Genomic DNA, 20270 nt, shown 5'->3' with positions numbered 1-20270 from the left:
GGCCTCATATGGATAAAACAAAAAAAATGTTTTTACAGGGAGAATTTCAAAATAATCACTCTGGAGTGCAAGAGTGCTTTCTAGGCCGTTTGTGAATTCAGAGCGTTGTCAGACTGTCCGTTCCTAAATTCAGAGCGTTTTGCTCTCAGAGCGTTCAAAGCGCACACTGGATACTCTGGCCGAGGAGTAGGCTGATCCGAGCGTTATGACCTCACAATGACAGTTAAGCAGCCGAGCTAACTGGCTAAAGTTGAATAGCTTGCTAGCTACTTCCAGACACAAATGAAAGAACACCTCACTCTGACCATTTTACTTGCCCTAGCAGAGCTTGTTTTCATTTTATTTCGAGGGTTTATGACTGTAACTGTGTTATTGGCAACAATTTAATTCAGTTTTTTAGCTGATGTTTACTGCCCGCCTGCTCCCTGCATGAAACGAACTACCTCAGCCTAGACCAACGGTGGCAAGTGGCAGAGAGACGCTGCTGACAGTGGCCTTGTGAGGTCAGACATAAGGCAATTTTTTTTATGTCCCTCATCTCCTGCCTTGAATGAACAGACCCCCACCCAAAAAAAACTGACTCTCAGAGAATGAGTGTACAACTTGTAAATAGTTGCTGATATTTCAGTCAGATAGCTAACATAAAACAACATTTATAAAGCTAACATTATCCCTTAGGTCTAGCAGAGCAAATACTTGCAGAACAGTGATAGCAATTTTCTGAATATTGACAAAAAAATAACAGATACTCAAAACAGACATATTTTTGCCTCTAAAAATAAAAGTTCTATATAAACATCAAATATGGAAAATTGTTAATTCGAAAAATCCTCAATAAAAACCATTCTATCAGATCTTTTAACACTCTAGCGGAGTTGAAGTTAGTAATTTTTCTTCTTCTTTTAAGTGGTATACACAGTAGCAATTTAGTTTTTCCACAGTTGGTTTATGACTGTAAAACCTAATTAAATGTAACATAGTTTAACCAAAATTCATATTCTATCAGGCAGATGGAGTGTGACCAAGATGGCAAGATGGCGCCGACAGAGAGAATCGCCTCGCTTCTAGTTCTTAGGAAACTATGCAGTATTTTGTTTTTTTATGTATTATTTCTTACATTGTTAGCCCAGAAAATCTTAAGTATGATTACATACAGCCGGGAAGAACTATTGGATATCAGAGAGACGTCAACTTACCAACGCTACGACCAGGAATACGACTTTCCCGAAGCGGATCCTTTGTTCGGACCACCAGCCAGGGCCTTTGATCTGAATCCAGAGGCCGAACCAAAACAACGTCACCGCAGAAGAAGTAGACGGAGCAGCCTTCTGGTCAGACTTCGGAGGCACACACCACCCACCGCTTCCGAGTATATTACTCGCCAATGTCCATTCTCTAGATAACAAGGTAGACAAATTAGGGCAAAGGGTTGCTTTCCAGAAAGACTTCCGTTATTGTAACATACTCTGTTTGTCATGCCCTGACAATAGAGAACCGTTGTTTCTCTATGGTATAGTAGGTCAGGGCGTGACTAGGGGGTGATTTAGTATAGGTATGTCTATGTTGTATTCTAGTTTATTATTTCTATGTGGGTATTCTAGTTTTCATATTTCTAGGTTGGTGTGCTTGATATTGTTCACAATTAGAGGCAGCTGGTTATCGTTGTCTCTAATTGGGGATCATATTTAAGACGCATTTTTTTCCACCTGTGTTTTATGGGATATTGTTTTGAGTTAGTGCACATAGCACCTCTGTAGTCACGGTTCGTTGTTAGTTTATTGTTTATTTGTTTTTGTCTTTGCTAAGTTTCACTTTATCATAAAATTATGTGAAACTCAACATCCGCTGCGCCTTGGTCCGATATTTATTCCAGCGAACGTGACACTGTTTCACGGAAACATGGCTCTCTCGGGATATGTTGTCGGAGTCGGTACAGCCACTGAGATTCTTTATGCGTCGCACCAACAGAAATAAACATCTCTCTGCGAAGAAGAAGGGCTGGGGTGTATTCTTCATTAACCTCTCTAGGGTACGTGAGACGGTAGCGTCCCACCTCTTCAACAGCCAGTGAAACTGCAGGGCGCCAAATTGAAAACAACAGAAATCCCATAATTAAAATTCCTCAAACATACATGTATTTTACACCATTTTAAAGATACACTTGTTGTAAATCCAGCCACAGTGTCCGATTTCAAAAAGGCTTTACGACGAAAGCAAACCAAACGATTATGTTAGGTGAGTGCCTATTCACAGAATAACACAGCCATTTTTCCAGCCAAAGAGAGGATTCACAAAAAGCAGAAATATAGATAAAATTAATCACTAACCTTTGATGACCTTCATCAGATGACACTCATAGGACTTCATGTTACACAATACATGTATGTTTTGTTCGGTAAAATTCATATTTATATCCAAAAATCTGAGTTTACATTGGCGCCTTACGTTCAGAAGTTCCAAAACATCCTTTGATTTTGCAGGAATACTCATAATAAACATTGCTAAAAGATACAACTGTTATGCATGGAATTTTAGATGCACTTCTCCTTAATGCAACCGCTGTGTCAGATTTCAAAAAAGCTTTACGGAAAAAGCAAACCATGCAATAATCTGAGTTGGCGCTCAGAGCCCAATCAAGACACAAATATATCCGCCATATTTTGCAGTCAACAGAAGTCAAAAATAACATTATAAACATTCACTTACCTTTGATGATCTTCATCAGAATGCACTCCCAGGAATCCCAGTTCCACAAGAAATGTTTGTTTTGTTCGATAATGTCCATCATTTATGTCCAAATTCCTCCTTGTTGTTCTAGCGTTCAGTACACTTTCCAAACTCACGACGCGCGGGCAAGTCCATCGGAAAGTACGGACGAAAAGTTAAAAAAGTTATATTGCAGTCTGTAAAAACATGACAAACGAAGTATTGAATCAATCTTTAGGACGTTTTTAACATAATTCTTCAATAATGTTCCAACCGGAGTATTCCTGTGTCTTCAGAATTGCTCTCCCGTGAACGCGCATGGTCAGAGCATCGTCACCTCATGGCAGACCTGACTCATTCCTCTCTCCTTTGGCCACACTAAACAGTAGAGGCATCAGACATGGTTCTAACGACTGTTGACATCTAGTGGAAGCCTTGGGAAGTGCAACATTACCAATATCCCACTGTATCTTCAATAGGAGCTGAGTTGAAAATCGACCAACCTCAGATTTCCCACTTCCTGGTTGGAATTTTTCTCAGGTTTTTGCCTGCCTGATGAGTTCTGTTATACTCACAGACATCATTCAAACAGTTTTAGAAACTTAAGAGTGTTTTCTATCCAATACTAATAATAATATGCATATATTAGCAACTATGACAGAGGAGCAGGCCATTTACTCTGGGCACCTCTGTGCACCTTTCATCCAAGCTACTCAATACTGCCCCTTCAGCCATAAGAAGTGAATTACTATATTGTAATTATTTCGCACACTATGGCCTATTTATTGCCTTACCTCCCTTATCCTACATCATTTGCACACACTGTATATAGACTTTTTCTATTGTATTATTGACTATATGTTTGATTATTCCATGTGTAACTCTGTGTTGTTGTTTGTGTCACACTGCTTTGCTTTACCTTGACAAGGTCGCAGTTGTAAATGAGAACCTGTTCTCAACTAGCCTACCTGGTTAAATAAAGGTGAAATAAATAAAATATATATATTTTTTTTGGTATATATTATTATGAGGTGAATGACTCATTCAAAACTTTCGATATAATGGTAATGTAGGCGCCATGACCACTAGATCACAAATACAGTACATCCTTTTTTGTATATAGTAGTGGTGGGTTGCCCTAAATCTCTTTAGTTTAAATCTGTATTATGTCACTTTTTGGGCAACCTGACAAAATTCACATAGAAATGTGAATTAGGGATCTGTCATTCTTATTGAAAGAAAGTCTAAGAGGCAGTATATCTGTTCTATGTGTGTTATTTCTAAGCTTCCAATTCTTAAATTATGTTTTTGCGTCTTTTACTTTTGTTTTTGTACAGCAAACAGCTGAAAAACAGTCTTTTTGGATTATAGAAAATATATCCCCCAGCAGTTTAGATGGAACAATGATTCTCTACACTATACTTGCTTGTTTTGTCACGTAAACTGAAATCAGGCGAACTATTCCAATTCTAGCAACCAGGAAATGGCAGAGTGATTTCTGCATAGTGCACCTTTAAATATAGAATTTAGGTCCATTTGGCAGCTTTCACAGTTAGTGTTTTCAGAAAACGTCTCTTCTCTGCTTTGAAAGGCCGTTGAAAGAATGCTCCCGTCGCGTTGCGTTGCAGGATGAAGTCACCAGCTGCTCATCCAAATGTTTTCTTACCAGCGACTTTACTGAGATACCCACAGAAAAAGGTCATATTCACAAAGCCGCAAGACTGGAGTAATTTAAAGAAGGTCCTTCTTCCACTAAAGTCTGCTTTCAAAATCAGAGCTGGATGGATATTGACGGAATGGCCCCTATCCTTATTTTAGGAAGCCACCCCTGCAACTTTTATTTTAATTTCTGTGCCACTGTCAACTAGGATTTTGCCAGAGATGGGAAATGACGATGATCTTAGAACTCAATGTTGCATGACTTCTCCACTGCAGTTCTTTCAAAGTTCCTAGAGAGAATGCTTCTGGTAAACTAATCAAATCGAATACGATATACAAGATTAACCAGGATGAAAGAAAACATTTGTACTCTTTTTTTCATTGTTGCAATAATTCACTGTGATAAGTGGAAGGAATATCTAGTACAGTATTTCAATGTTTTTGGCAAACATATGGCTCCCGCAGAACACAATACCATCCAATTAAATGTAATCCATAAATTTGGCCACCCTGTACCTTTTAAAGAAACCTTACTGGTACTAGAGCAACATTCCAAGTTCATTGGTTTACTTAAGTGATATTAATACTATCATTACAATTGGACATAGTTCATTTTGACTACTATTACCGCTAATACAATAATAGTCCCTAATAGGGACCCAGTGCGGAGGAAGTGATGAGAGGATCAGCTCAGAGCTTTCCCATCCCCAGCAGATGCTGCGCAGCCTCACTGGGTCAGTGCTACAGTCACACTTGACCCCTATACCGTGGGTGTGTATGGAACCTCTCCCCCAGTTGGTGGAACAGAAAGGGCAATAACCTCCAAAGTCTTTGTTTGGGCCGGCCAGGCTGAGCATAGGCCGGCCATTGTAAGTCCCCGGACTCCTATGCTTTACCTCTTGTTTTCTTTGGGAAGCAGGAAATTGGATGACTGGCTACCTGCTACAACAACATCCTGTACTTGAGAAGCCGTCTTTTCACCCATACCCACCTATTATTTCCCCTTTCCATCATACGCAAGTGGTCAGCCAGCAGACTTCTGGTTCCTAGGGGCCCTCGTGTGGGCTTGTCTGAGTTACACTCGGGTTGAGATCAAATTGGCCCCAGCCAGATGCTTCCGTTGAAAATAGTTTGGGGGCCAAATAGGGCTTTAGGAGCCAGATTCCACCTTGTCAGGTTAACGGTGCTTTGTGAGCTGATTGAAATGGCAGTGATGATGGTGTGCAAAGCGAATGTGATCATTCAAAAAGCAGGCTCAGATCCACTGTACCACGTCAGATAAATGTACTTCCATCATAGTGATCTTTTGGGGGTTTATTGCTATTAGGAAGAACACCAGAACAGACAAATTCTCAGTGTAAAAACATCCTAGAAGATTATTCTAATATATACCAGGTTTTGTGTGGGTGCAAATCAGTCTAATCAGATCCTACTTAGACATGCTCTGTAACTTTGGCAACTATTAAGTATTTTTTAAACCTCTCGCTTTGGGCTGGATGTGTCAATGTGTAGTTCACACATAATCTGATTCATCATTTGGCAGCTTTCACAGTTAGTTCACACATAATCTATGAGCAGAATTATTGTTTTACCTCAATTAGTCACAAAATCCCTAGTTTGAAATTGGCTGTTTTCTTGGGAGCTGTGCTGTGCCAGCCCCCTAGCAATTCGAGTTGCCAGCCAATGAGCTTCAGCCCCTCGCCATTCGAGTGACAGCTAGCAAGCAGAGTGAGAGAGAGAGAGCAATGATGTGGTGCACACAGTATCTTCACATATGTGACTTGGTATACAATGTTCGGGCACTACTTTTGGCTCGGAGAACTACTTTCAGAACTCCTAGCTAAAAAATTCACAAATGTACCGGATAATCTCTTTAAAGGACGACTGCACTTTCTAATTTTTAGATTTGGTTATTAAGAAATGCTATGACTGAATTCAAACGTGACTTGGTTTTAGGGTTTGGTTTGATGTGGGTGTGTCTTGTGTGTGTTAGCAGGTGGGAAGAGTTAGCCATATAATTTCGCCAATTAGCTTCAGCCAACTGGTGTGTGACAGTGGAAAAGTTGGTTTGACTTTGGATATCTTATCTCTGGGGATAGTTAGGGGCCGTCAATAAGTTACACAATGTAAATGGGACAATATTTTCACGTTGCACATATTTGAGTTGTTTCTAATACTTGTATATGAATTTCTACAATTTATAGTTGGTTTGAGGTTTTTATGTCATTGACATTGGGAGCTATTGACCTTTTAAAATGTTGTCCCATGTACATTGTGTAATTTACTGATGGTCCCTAATTAGCCCCATAGGGATATCAAATGTCAAACCAAATTGTCCATGGGCATTACGATCAGGTCGTGTGCAACTGCGCTCCAAATTGATGATACTTGGGTGCTGCCAGCTGTAAGCAGGATTGAAATAAACCCAACCCATGGAAAACTCTTACGGTACCCTTCATTCTGTGACATAAAATGTTTCCTATCATCTCGCAAATCTCCATTTTGGACGAGACTGACTTTATGACCAAAATGATCCTATTTTCACTTTGAAGTACATTTTGACACTAGAATAAAGGTTTCTGACTTATATCGATGCCACATAAGCCATTTTCAAAACAAGAAGTTGCTTTTTAGGGGCAGCCGTATTTTGTATTTCTCTCTCTCTCTCTTTTTCTCGCTGTGTCTCTCTCTGTCCATCTCTCTCAAATCAAATCAAAGTTTATTTGTTACCGTACACAGATTTGCAGATGTTATTGCAGGTGCAGCTCTCTCTCTCTCTCACACACTCTCAGGCACGCACACAGACAGGAAAAGAAAGAAAGGACAGTTGCGATAGAGACAGACGTCTGCAGACAGTTACCTGTCAATGCCAAAGCATGGGCTATGTCCTATAGTCGTGCCAAGAAGCTCCATGCACTGTCACTTCATAACTCACATGTGGCTGGTTTGGAAGAAATTATCAATGTTTATTTTTTATTTTTTATGATTTATTAATTTTTGCAGATTTCAAATGGCAACATCTGTGTTTTATCAATATCATTCAAATGTAAAAAAAAAAAAAAAAAAAAAAAGAAAAAAGAAAAGTACAAAAAAAAGTGTATTCTAGGAAAAACCTGACAACACAACTTTGAATACAATCAGATTTTGGGCACTTAAGGCTTGGCAACGCTGAAACGGTTTGAGTGTCTGCAGGTGGCTGTAGTGAAGCGTCGAGGGCCATGATTACGATGCGAGAACTGAGGAGATGTCCTCGAACAAAATCCAATCGCAGACCTGGCATGTCATCACTGAGCAGCAAGCGCTCACCTGGGAAGGGTGATAAACTCTGCAACTAGCTAAAATTGAGCCATTCCTTCGTTTGTTTATTGCACTACTCCAGCGCAGTCAATGCTCCAGGAGTTAGATTGTAGGGAATACAGAAAATGTTACAACCTCTTTGAAGTTAGATCTAATATTGTCCTCATTTGACAGAGAAGTAAAAAAAAAAAAAAAGACTTTGGACATTGGCAGACAGAGCACTACAGTATTTACAATCGCAAACACACTGGGGTTCAGACTGCGTACAAAGTCTCTAGAAATGCTTTGTTCCAGCAGCTGACTCTCCAGGGAAATTATAGGATGTCTTGTGTTCTCTATGGATGTCCAGTTGGTGTTTGAGGGCCTCCTCTCCTCTCTATGTGTTCACTCTGAGCTGGGTGAGGCAGCAGAGTCTATGTCGTCTGTCTCCTGGTCGTTAGGGGAAGCAGGCTGTCCCCCTTTCACTCTCTTCCACTTCATCCTTCTGTTCTGGAACCACACCTTCACCTACAGGACATAAACAGGAAGTGTCACTACATTTTCTACATAGTGATATATGTATTGTTTGGGATACCGAGTGAGCTTGTTCTGATCATTTTCCATATGTTCATATCGTAATGTTTATTATAAATAAGCACAATCCCACAACTTTTCACACGAGTTCAGTACATCATTCAGGTGGGTGTTTCTTTTTGGTGCTTGTGAAGCGCGTGCAGTCTCAGTGTAAAGTATGAATTTAGGTTTGGATTACAGTTAAAGTCAGTATCATATCGTCTCTGTCTGATGAAGACCTTGTAACTCAATTTTTGTTTCGATTTTTTTGAAAGCAGCAACTCCCCTCAGTGTACTCTGTACATTTCATCACTCTAGGACCAATAAAATGGGTTCAAAATAGCTTCTGAAATTTCATAATTGTATGTTCATTAGTGGGCAAATATGCCACTTTTCTTCCATTTCCTGAAAGGTATCCGATTTGTAGATGAGAGGTTGTCATCAGACAGCATCCATATGTAGGTTGCAGTAGCTAATGAGCTCTCTGGATCATTCTACAATATCACTGACATGACTTATGACATCATTTCCTTGGACCCAGTCAGTCGCTATCCTGTGTCGACTGGATCCACATGCTCAGGGGAGGGCAGTGCCTGACCTCCGCGCATCCCTCTCAGCATTCCCCACGGCAACACTGGGACAGACTAATCTGTTCCCACACTATTTTTATGAAGACTATCCCCTCGTCTGATACTGTCTGCCACTCGTGACTGAAGGAACGTCAGTCTGCAAGATGTGTAGGATGTGTCGGGGGGGAAAAAATCACCAAAAAGTTGAGCCTGGGTTGCAATGGGACTCAGATCCCGGAGTGTAGGGCTGGAACCTAGCTGGCCTTGAGCACCAGAGGCCTGGGAAATTCATCTAAGAGCAGGCTATGTGCGGTCACTGAGAAACTATGGGCTCGTTAGGAGGAGTGGGGAGTGGGGACAGAGGCTGGAAATGGGGAGAGGAACAGAGGAGACTGCCAAGTCCTTACAAATGTTTGCCTTGTCTCACCAGGTTCTAAGATCTGCTGCCCAAACACAAAGGAAGGCTTCAAACGTCCCCTGCTCCGGTTGGTCACCTATTAGGATGAGTGCTAATTAACAAGAAACGAACTGAGCCAGTAGTTGTAGGCTGCAGAGACTCAACTATGTTCCAGCTCTCTATATCAAGAGCATTGTTAAATATAAGTCCGTTTTTAAAAATAATTTGTAGTTAATAATATTACCCTTTAAATCACATATTCTCATCCAATCAACAGGCTGTTCTCTTATTTGTCAGGCAATCAGCTGAAAACATCCGCTTTTTTCATAGACCTCTTCTTTCTATTCCTTGGGAAAAATGTATGCTTGTAGATCACTAAATACTGTCATTGTGTAGAAACATTCTGGTGTAGGTGTTGTGCGCTTAATGCCAGCGGTAGAAAAAGTACCCAATTGTCATACTTGAGTAAAAGTAAAGATACCTTAATAGAAAATGACTCAAGTGAAAGTGAAAGTCACCCAGTAAAATACAACATGAGCAAAAGTCTAAAAGTATTTGGTCTAAGTATCAAAAGTAAATGTAATTGCAAAAATATACCTAAGTATCGAAAGAAAAAGTTAAAATAAAATTTAATTTAAAATCCTTAAATTAAACAAACCAGATGGTACCATTATTATAATATTTTTTTGTTGTTGAATGTATGCATAGCCAGGGGCACACTCCAACACTCAGATATAATTTACAAACGGAGCATGTGTGTTTAGTGATTCTGACAGATCAGAGACAGTGGGGATGACCAGGGATGTTCTCTTTGACCATTTTCCGGTCCTGCTAAGCATTCAAAACGTAACGAGTACTTTTGGGTGTCCGGGAAAATGTATGGAGTAAAAAGTACATTATTTTCTTCAGGAATATAGTGAAGTATAAAGTATAAATAGTCAAGTAAAGTGCAGATACCACAATAAACTACTTAAGTAGTACTTTAAAGTATTTTTTCTTTTGACTCAGGTTTGATGATCTTCATTACCTGTCTCTCTGTGAGGTCCAGGTTGACGGCGATCTCGTAGCGACGCAGTCTGGTCAGGTAGTTATGGTGGGTGAACTCTGCCTCCAGTTCCCGGAGCTGCTCTTTGGTGAACGCTGTACGCTCTTTCCTCACTTTGCAGTTAGAGTCCACCTTGAAGTTGGAGTCCTGGATATCTGGAGGACATCAGAAGAGGAGAGAATTGTTATTTCATTAGCACTGCGTGATTAGCCTATGCTATGATATGCAGTAGTGTTGAGAAATAATTCTGTAAAATTCCGTGCACGCCAGTTTGCCACACCAGGAAAATAATCCTTCAGCAACAGGAAATGTGAATTATTATGTGGATTACAATTAATGGACATTTTTGAAGGGGTTGATACATTTTCTGTTAGGGCAAATAAAGTCTGAAATTTCAAAGTGCACATTTCAAACTTTAGAAGCCTTTTTTAAACTCAAATACACTACAAGTTTGCATTTCCTGCTTCGCAGGAAAGTTCTCATCAGCAGATGAGTGATCAAATTAAGATCCTACATCTATACCTGCATTTATGTGTTGAAGGAGTACCACTTAGGCCTACAATGTCTTGCCGTGTATATTGGTTTTGAACTGAATTTGGACACAAGTTGAGTGGTTTGTGTGTCTGGTACTAGGCCGTTTCACAAAGAAAAGGTCGACCAACAAGTCTTTCGAGGCTCTAGTCGTACACTCAGAGAGCGACCGGAACCACACCCTACGTGAGACCTCCGTGACCTGAAGTCCCACTCACTGAGTTACCTCCCTAACCACCGGTGCCGCAGTCAAGTCAACGCTCCTTTGCCCTACAACAGGGGCCACCTAACCAGGAGGCAGAGGGCTTGAGTTAGAGAGGAATGCAGCGGAACATCGTTAAACCCTCTAACAAAAGAACAAAGGTGGGGATTTGTCCGGCTCAAGCGTGTGCATCTCTGGGAAGATGGGAAGACTTCCCCTCGTGGGCCAGAGGAGAGGAGGCTGAGGGCCATGGCACAGTAACTCACACACAAGCTGTCAGCCTCGCCAGCCTCTGGAAAATAGGAAGCCTTCTCACCCGTGTAGCAGAGCATAGGAAAGAGTAATTATGATATCATGTGCTGTAATTACCACGGTATTCATATATGTGTGCATTGTGTTTATTGATTTAGTCTCATTATAGGTTAATAAAGTTTGTATGACAAATTTGTACGACAGGGAATATGAAGGCTATTGTAAAATGTACAGTATATTAGGATAGAAAATACTGTACATGAAAGACATTTAATAATTCCTTGTTAAAAATCTCAACTTTATATTAAATGGAATGATTCTAGCTAACAATTCTGCATAGGTAGCGACACTAGCTGCTGATGTAATCTCGAAAAAAATTGTTATAATTTGTCAAAGTGAGAAGTTCTGCTTTGTACTTGCCAGAGCGTGAGGCCAGACTGTGAAATTAACTGCAGCGCCTGGTCCAGATGTGACTGGGCAGATCCAGACTCTGTGTGTGTGTGTGTGTGTGTGTGTGTGTGTGTGTGTGTGTGTGTGTGTGTGTGTGTGTGTGTGTGTGTGTGTGTGTGTGTGTGTGTGTGTGTGTGTGTGTGTGTGTGTGTGTGTGTGTGTGTGTGCGTGCGTGTGTGTGTGCACATGTGTGTGTGCACATGTGCCCGCGTCCTTCATCAGACACACTGTGTGTGTGTGTGCACATGTGCCGTGTCCTTCAGTGTGTGCTCGCATGTGTGTGTTTGCATGCGTCTTTGCCTTGCGTGTGCATAGCCATGGGAAGTAGGGGTACCCCCAAGCCAAAAGATCTTCCCGCAGCCAAGACTCCCATTCAGAGAGACCAACCTACCAACCTGTGGTCTATAATGCCTCATGTTGAGAACGCTGTATTATCATAATTAAAACCCAGATAAGGGAAACTTGTTCTACGTATGCTGCTAGACTCTGGCCTGGTGAGGAGGAACTGAGTAGAGAGCAGGTTTAGCATGCTGAACACCTGGCAGGACAGATTTAAATGGCACACACACTGGCCTTCACTAAACAGGCCCCAATAAATATCCTGCACAGCCAGAGCCCGTAAACTGGAGGGGAGCAACTCCTGCACCCAGCGGGACGCCGTAACACAAACAGCATTTGGCATTTCTGGGAGATGGTGCAAAAGTAATTTGTCTTAATTAAACACTGAATTAAGCCCGTTGTAAACAAGTGGGTTTTCAGACTCAAACAGAAATGAAAAGGACTGTTTAACCTTTTGTCAATAGGGGGAGCTGTTAGCACTATTTTTTTCTTGACGTTTCCAAATTAAACTGCCTCGTACTCAATTCTTGCTCGTACAATATGCATATTATTATTATTATTGGATAGAAAACACTCTCTAGTTTCTAAAACCGTTTGAATTATGTCTCTGAGTGAAACAGAACTCATTCTGCAGCACTTTTCCTGCCAGGGAGTGAGATTTCAGAAATCTCGGCCTCTGTTCCCAGGTCAGTTTATAAGTCCCTGTGAACGCTGTGGGGCTACAAACACTGCCTACGCCTTCCTCTAGATGTCAGTAAGTGGTGACAATTTGAATGGAGTCGATTGCGCAATCTGGGACCTTATATTAGAGCCTGGGGCGGAAGTGCCTTTCTTTTCAGCCGTGCGCTCGACGCAGAGTGGACGTCGGACTGGCCTCCTTCCAAGCTTTGGTTTAGCCACTTCTATATCCCCGGTCATGTTTTTATTCGTTATAGGTGTTAAAGACATCATAAGGTAGTTAATTTAAACCGATTTATAGCAATTTATATCCGTTTATTGCGATTTTCTGGCATTTCTTTGTGACGCACTTTCAAGAGTTGGACACTTTTCCGGTCCATGCCGAACGTTAGTGGCCATTTCGACAGGACAAGAGGACATCTTTCGACCAAAAGACGATTAGACCGGGGAAAGGACACCTTGCCCAAGATTCTGATGGAAGCTCAGCTAATAGTAAGAACTATTTATGCTGATAAATCGTTGTTCTGTTGAAAAATGTTAAACGCATAAGCCGCCATTAAATTTTGGGTAGCTTCGCTTTAGCGCACCCTGTATTGCGCAGTAAGGATAATTTTAAAAATGTAATTCAGCGATTGCATTAAGAACTAATTTGTCTTTCAATTGCTGTCCAACTTGTATTTTTTTAGTCAAGTTTATGAATAGTTTTCGATAAAAATAGGTGTCTTTCCAAGATGGCGCCGGGCAGATTGCTTGAGTAGTTGGACAGTATTTCCATTGTATAAGCACGATTTGTGACGCTAAATATGCACATTTTCGATCAAACTCTATATGGATTGTGTAATATGATGTTACAGGACTGTCATCTGAAGAATTCTGAGAAGGTTAGTGAAAAAATTAATATATTTTGGTGGTGATAACGTTATCGCTATTTTTGCCTTGAATCAATGCTGGGGTAATGATTGCACTTGTGGTATGCTAATATAACGATTTATTGTGTTTTCGCTGTAAAACACTTAGAAAATCTGAAATATTGTCTGGATTCGAAAGATCTGTGTTTTTCTATTGCTGTACGCTGTGTATTTTTAAGAAATGTTTTATGATGAGTAATTAGGTAATACACGTTTCCCTCTGTAGTTATTCTAGTCGAGTTGTGATGGTGGCTGCAATGGTAAACTATGATTTATACCTGAAATATGCACATTTTTCTAACAAAACCTATGCTATACAATAAATATGTTATCAGACTGTCGTCTGATGAGGTTGTTTCTTGGTTAGTGGCTATTTATATCTTTATTTGGTCGAATTTGTGATAGCTAGTGATGGAGTCAAAAACTGGTGGAGTAAAAAAAAAAGTGTCTTTTGCTAACGTGGTTAGCTAATAGATTTACATATTGTGTCTTCCCTGTAAAACATTTTAAAAATCAGAAATGATGGCTTGATTACCAAGATGTGTATCTTTCATCTGGTGTCTTGGACTTGTGATTTAATGATATTTAGATGCTACTATTTACTTGTGACGCTATGCTAGCTATGCTAGTCAGCTTTTTTACTGGTGGGGGTGGTGGGGGGTGCTCCCGGACCCGGGTTTCTGAGGAAGTAGAAGTTAATTGACGACGTGATTAGTTGGTGTATTAAAGTGGGTGCCAAGGTTTATGAACGTAATAAACACATGTATCTCCAAGATCTTTTTCTTCACAGTAAAAATGTTGAAATATCTTTCATAGCGGAGTGGTAATATGTATATTAAAGTTCTTACTGAACGTGTTAAGAGACAAGTTGTTATAAAGTTGATAAGTTAACAATGATGTTGGTTCACGCCAATGGATTAAAATCACCCTGCAATGTTCGTAGGTTGAGCAGCACTATAAACCTGTTCTAAATACAAATAGTTACATAACAGGCTCTCACACGTTTCAGTACTAGCACAACAAGGTTCAATAAAGTTAAATGGCTGGCTATGATAAGTATCATATTAAAAGCATTTAAGTGTCCACTATTCAAATTGCAGCACTATTGTAATGGAGTTGGATAAATACAGACGCATTATACCTTATCTTGCTTGATTTAGATGAAACAGAGCTTGTCTAAACTAGTTCTTACACGATGGCTTATAAAATGTATTAAAACCTGTAGATAGACCTGACATTCCTTCAGCCAAAACATGTAATAATGTGCACATCAGTAGAGGTTGAACCTTTTGAAACGGTTGAAAGTATGAATGAAGGTGAATCCATTACCATGTCTTAGAGCTAGCTATATGCTTGTATACAACCTGGCCTCAGAGCATTTTGTAGTATTCTTTATGTAAATCCAAGACACTAGATTTATTATGATATGCTATGCATTAGAATTTGTAGGATATGTTACGAATTGCAATTCGTACAATATGTTACGGATTTGTAAACCGTATGATATGTTACGATTTCCAATTTGTTGTTGCTAATGTTAGCTAGGTGGCTAGGTGGCTAATGCTAATGTTAGCTAGCTGGCTAACGTTAGCTAGGCTAGGGGTTGGGTTTAGGGTTGAGGTTAGGAGTCTTAGCTAAAAGGGTAAAGGTTAGAGTTAGCAAGGGTTGTCTAACATGCTATGTACAGTAGGTGCAAAGTAGCTAAAAAGTAATAAGTAGTTGCAATGTTGCGAATTAGCTAAAATGCTAAAGTTGTCCATGATGAGATTCGAACACCCTCCTTTTGTTTTTTTTGCCTTAAGTAACCTCATGTCTTATGTAACCATACCAAACGTGACATATCATACTAATTTGAGTGTCATGGATTTACATTTACTGTGTTACGTCTAGTCTATGAGACCAGGCTATTATATTCTGTAGCATTGTGTCAATGCCATAGATCCCTTTCCTGCAGTCAAATTACCTAGTTGCCACATGGGTGGAATGTTATTCATATTTCTTCAAATTTCACCATTAATAAAAAAAATAAAAAATTAACTGCCAAAAATCTGGTCAAACTATTTTGTTATATTTCAGTCTTCTGTGAAGTATATAAAGTGTAATATTGGGATGCAAACTCAAAATTAAATACATTTCAACTCTATATCTGACATGGTACAGGTGTCTGCTTTTTTAAAAAGCAGTATACTTTTCTTTCAAAGTAGATTGAAGACTACCAAGAACCACTCTGTATGCCGCTGATTTAGCCCACTGCAGTAAACGTTTAATACGAGTATTTTCCCAATACTAGGTAAAGGATTCATTGCGGGTTTGAATGGTCATCTATGAAATACTGGGCCGATGCAGTGGTCAACCAAGTTGCATGTGTTCAGTGGGAGATTCTGTTACACCTTAATGACAGGAAAATGTCAATGGATAGGAATGTAAAAGCGGGGTTGCAGGCAAGTGATTTTACCAGACGTGGTCTGGCATGTTTTCACTGGAGTGAGGGAGAGTTACAATAAGGTAACACAAGAAATGGGAAAAAATATATATTTCTCCAATTAAGTGCCTAAGGCCTGTGTCTGCTGCCCTATGAAGGAGACCTCACATTAGACACGTTTATCGAATAGTGTCTTCAAGCCCTAAGTGATATTCTAAAGTGAGTATTGCATTTTAGATTTGGCCATCCTAATATAGCCAGTAGCCACTCGATTACTGATCGAGGAGGTAATACATTTATTTATCTTCAAACAATGTCCCCCATTCTAGAGAGGTTTGAACGTTTGGCGTCCATAGCATGGCTGGAAGCTGAAGGGAATGCCTATAGCAGATGTGCTGGAAAAAAGTGTGGTTCACTTTTCCTCTCTTTCAGCTGGCATGAAATTGGGAGTATATTTCAATAACATATCCACAGCTAGAAAATAAATATAAACAGTTCCCAGTGCCATTAACTAAAATGGCCGGTCATTAAAAAGAGTGTGACTTTTAGGAATTAGCACTTCATGGATATCAGTTACTGCACTAGAAATTTGTTTTGATTTCCTGTCACTGAATGACATGAGATAAGAGGAATAGATTAGTGAACAATTACAATTCTTTTTTTTTTAAGTTAGAAGACTAAACTCTTCACTGAGAATTTGAATATGGCCCTGAACTGAATCATAAATTCATATTTTTTCCCCCCAGTGAATTCTTTCACTTGCATTTGTGTTGCATCAGAAATAATACTCTGGTGACCGGTATAATATCACCATGATATTTAAACATAGTTCCTTAAGTGTCTTTCCCTACTAGCCAAACTTAAGAAATATCCATTGGTCTTTTGTTGTCATATCATTGCTTACGGTAACAAGTTTACATCAATAATCAATGGGGAATTGCGAGTAATTAACAAGTTGCCTGTTGGTGTTGATATTAAATTGAATAGTTCATGGAGCTTCTAATACTTTTAATAGTAGTACTTATAAAGACATCTAATGATATATTTGCCATCGTGGACCGTGATACTATATATCGTAAGAATATGAGATACGCCACGCTTATTTTGCTGACAAAACATCTCGTTTGATTTATACCCGCAGTATCCTGAAAGCCCGTCACGACTCAATGAAACAAAGGATACGCGAATGCGTAGAGTTACAGTAGATGTTGCATTTGTCATTTCAACATTTTAAGAGCCCTCAAACAATGAGAGGATGCAACTGGTCCACTCGGAGTGTGTCTTGAGCACCAAGTGTCGTCACCTTTCGCATACCTATCTGTTGAGGCTCTCGGTTGACTGTCTTTTGGTGAGGAAACAGATACAGAGATTCCGTCCCATTGTCAGCAATGACATGGGGCATTAATGAATGTGCTACTGTATCGTGGTCCACTGGTAAAGTAGTCTGGGGAGAGTTTCCCTGCAGAATAACACATCTGTCGAGCGTATTCAGGAGGAAAAAGGGGTTTGTCGAAATGAATGTCGACTCTGGGAATCATGTTTTAATTTCTGTCTCTGCATGGCATTTGACTTGAATTTGCACGCTATGTAGGCCTGCTGAAGTGGTCACCCATGTCTTTTCCCACATCTTTTCAGTCGTGGCATTTACCAGCAGCACACCCCAACTGATCCCGTCATGACGTATCATTGACTCACCTATTACGTCCCTCTTCCTCTTGGAGCTCTTCTTCTCTGTGTCGGCCGAAGCCATGCTCTGTGGCGAGTACTCCCCCTTCAGACACCTGGGCACTGCCCCTGGAAGCCTCTCCCCACCTGTGCTGTCCATGTCTCCCCCTACGCCCCCCACAATTCCTCCACCAACCACGGCCACGGGCGTCACCCGACAGGCCTCCTGCCCCCGGCCCCGCGTCTCACAGGGGGGGAACTGCCAGTCGGCCCTCTGGAAGGCCGCATGGGGCTCTTGGTAAAGTCTGTCGTCGCGGGGGTAGGCGGTGTGGGACGCGGGCACCAGGCAGGAGGTGGAGAAGTCTGTATAGGAAAGGTACTCAGGCTTCTGGTGCAGGGAGAAGGGGGCCTGCTGGTAGGGCGACTGGAGCCCCGCTCCGGGGTGAGGGTTCCTCACGCACCCCCAGATGGGGCTGCCGGGGTGGGCGCTCCGCATGCAGCTGCTGGTTGTCTGATCCATGGCGATAAACACAATAAACACTCCCTCACACACTTCTGGAGTGAAGTCCTTGCTGAGAGCTGAAAGTCCCTTCAGAGTGTTCTCTGGTTCTGTCAATATGGGGCAATATCCACTTCAGCTTTTTGATTTTAGAAGCACATCATCTCCCCAGCACATCCAACTCTGGAAGAAGTCACTCTCTCTCTTTGTCTGTCTGTCTTTCTGTCACTGACCGTGGCTTGTTGACTCTCCTCGGTCCAATGTGTAAGGATGGACACCTTCCTCTGGTTAAGTTGGTCTCTCTCTCTCTCCCCGTCTTGCATGTGTAAAGTTGTAGAGAGCAGCACCTCACATGCACTCACGCGCACACAACCCGACCCGGCAAGTGGACAAGTGATCTGACTGGCTGTGCTGCTCGAGAAGTGTTAGGCTAACCCCTGCGTCCACACACACACACTCACACACACACACACACAGAGACACACTCTCCTGACCGGGCTGGCTGTTTTCACAGTTCTGAGATATTCCTGACAAGTGGTCCCTCCTCCTTTTTTTAAACGCAGAGGTGGGAAAGAGTGGCAAGTTTATGGAGTGTAACGTGAGCCTGCAGAGGAGGAGCTCTGGCGACCACATGTGGGTACCCTGCGACCAACCCCACCAACTCTGCCTCATCAACTATTAATCACAGGGGAAATGTTATATGCACATCTAATGGGCTTTCCAGACGCGCCGCGCTTTTAAAGGGACATTGTCTGTAAAATATAAACGCGAACACCCACATGGGAGTAAAGGTCCAGCAGGCGGATTATTCTACTCCTTAGCGTTTTTTTTGACACACAATTTGGCCCGACACTCTTTGGAGGAAAGTTGACCTCCACCCCTTCACTCTACACCCCTGATCCCAGTCTGTCTTCTCCAATCTACATTTTCGTCTCTCCGCATAAGCTAAAGTCCTTCTGTATGTGTTTAGTCTTGGGCCATACAGCCTAATCGGCCTGGCAGGATTCCACTTAGCTTTTGTGTGATAAGTCGGTTGGATTTGGTAGCTAACAACTCTCACACCTCTTTTAAGTACACTTTACTGTAGTGAGATGGAATACGGGATTTCAGAGCAGAGTTTTAGATTTGAAATGGTCTGTTGTTGATAATTCATTGTTCATTTTACTATGTATTATCTTGGAAAATGTTTTTCAAGATTTCTGATTGATTGTGGTTTTACTGTGTAATATTTCACTTTTTTTTTATTGAACCGTGACGTGCACTGAACTGTGACACTTGTGTCAGCTGGTTTTATTTGCTCAGTATTTTCTGAGGGGTGAAAGATAATGAATCACCAAAAATATATGTCTGTTTACAGTACAGTAAAATTAAATATCCGTAAAATCAGATCTATATAACACTCAAAGCCCTTGGTTATGGTATTGTACAATAATGTTCTGAGTTATCATTGTATTTAAAATACATTTCTATGTTGTTGTTCTGTTAGTTTTTTTTACCTCAAACTACCGTATTGCAGTTACAATTTCACTTTCTCCATTACACACTAACTTTACACAACCACACTTCCACAGAGGAGAACTGAATGTTTCTGAGGAAACCTGACGTGTTCATAGTTTTAAGATGAGGCTCTGTTCCTCCTCTCCCTGTCCTCATACTGCTCCCGAGCTCTCTCAGCGGACCTCTCTCTCTCTCACACACACACACACACACACACACACACACACACACACACACACACACACACACACACACACACACACACACACACACACACACACACACACACGTGCGCGCGCGCGCACGCACAGCCTGCCTCAGTGAGAGTGTGAAGTTTTTTCGGTCACACACAACCCCATTCCATTTACCCAGCAAATAGTTGAGCTATGAAGCATCCTCTCGTTTTTACTGGCAATCTGGGTTCTAGCTCACCGCAGGGTGCAGGGGTTAGACGGCACTTGTGGTCTGACCGGGGGGCCATCTGTGTGTCATGGTCCATGTGTGTGTGTGTGTGTGTGTGTGTGTGTGTGTGTGTGTGTGTGTGTGTGTGTGTGTGTGTGTGTGTGTGTGTGTGTGTGTGTGTGTGTGTGTGTGTGTGTGTG

The 20270-nt window shown here is 41.2% G+C and overlaps 1 protein-coding gene across 1 annotated transcript; it reads right to left on the bottom strand.

The window, feature by feature from the left end:
• Positions 1–7491: 7491 nt before the first annotated feature.
• On the bottom strand, positions 7492–18670 carry LOC120029887 (homeobox protein MOX-1-like). The gene is made up of 3 exons (XM_038975195.1): positions 17703–18670; positions 10208–10380; positions 7492–8169 (listed from the first exon to the last, which is right to left on the bottom strand). The coding sequence occupies exons 1-3, from the start codon at positions 18190–18192 to the stop codon at positions 8047–8049; spliced, it is 786 nt and encodes a 261-aa protein (XP_038831123.1). The 5' UTR covers positions 18193–18670; the 3' UTR covers positions 7492–8046.
• Positions 18671–20270: the final 1600 nt, after the last annotated feature.

This window comes from Salvelinus namaycush, chromosome 35 (assembly GCF_016432855.1).
Source record: "Salvelinus namaycush isolate Seneca chromosome 35, SaNama_1.0, whole genome shotgun sequence".
Lineage (NCBI taxonomy): Eukaryota > Metazoa > Chordata > Actinopteri > Salmoniformes > Salmonidae > Salvelinus > Salvelinus namaycush.
The sequence above is the reverse complement of the archived record's forward strand: the minus strand, read 5'-3'. Positions and strand labels throughout refer to the sequence as shown.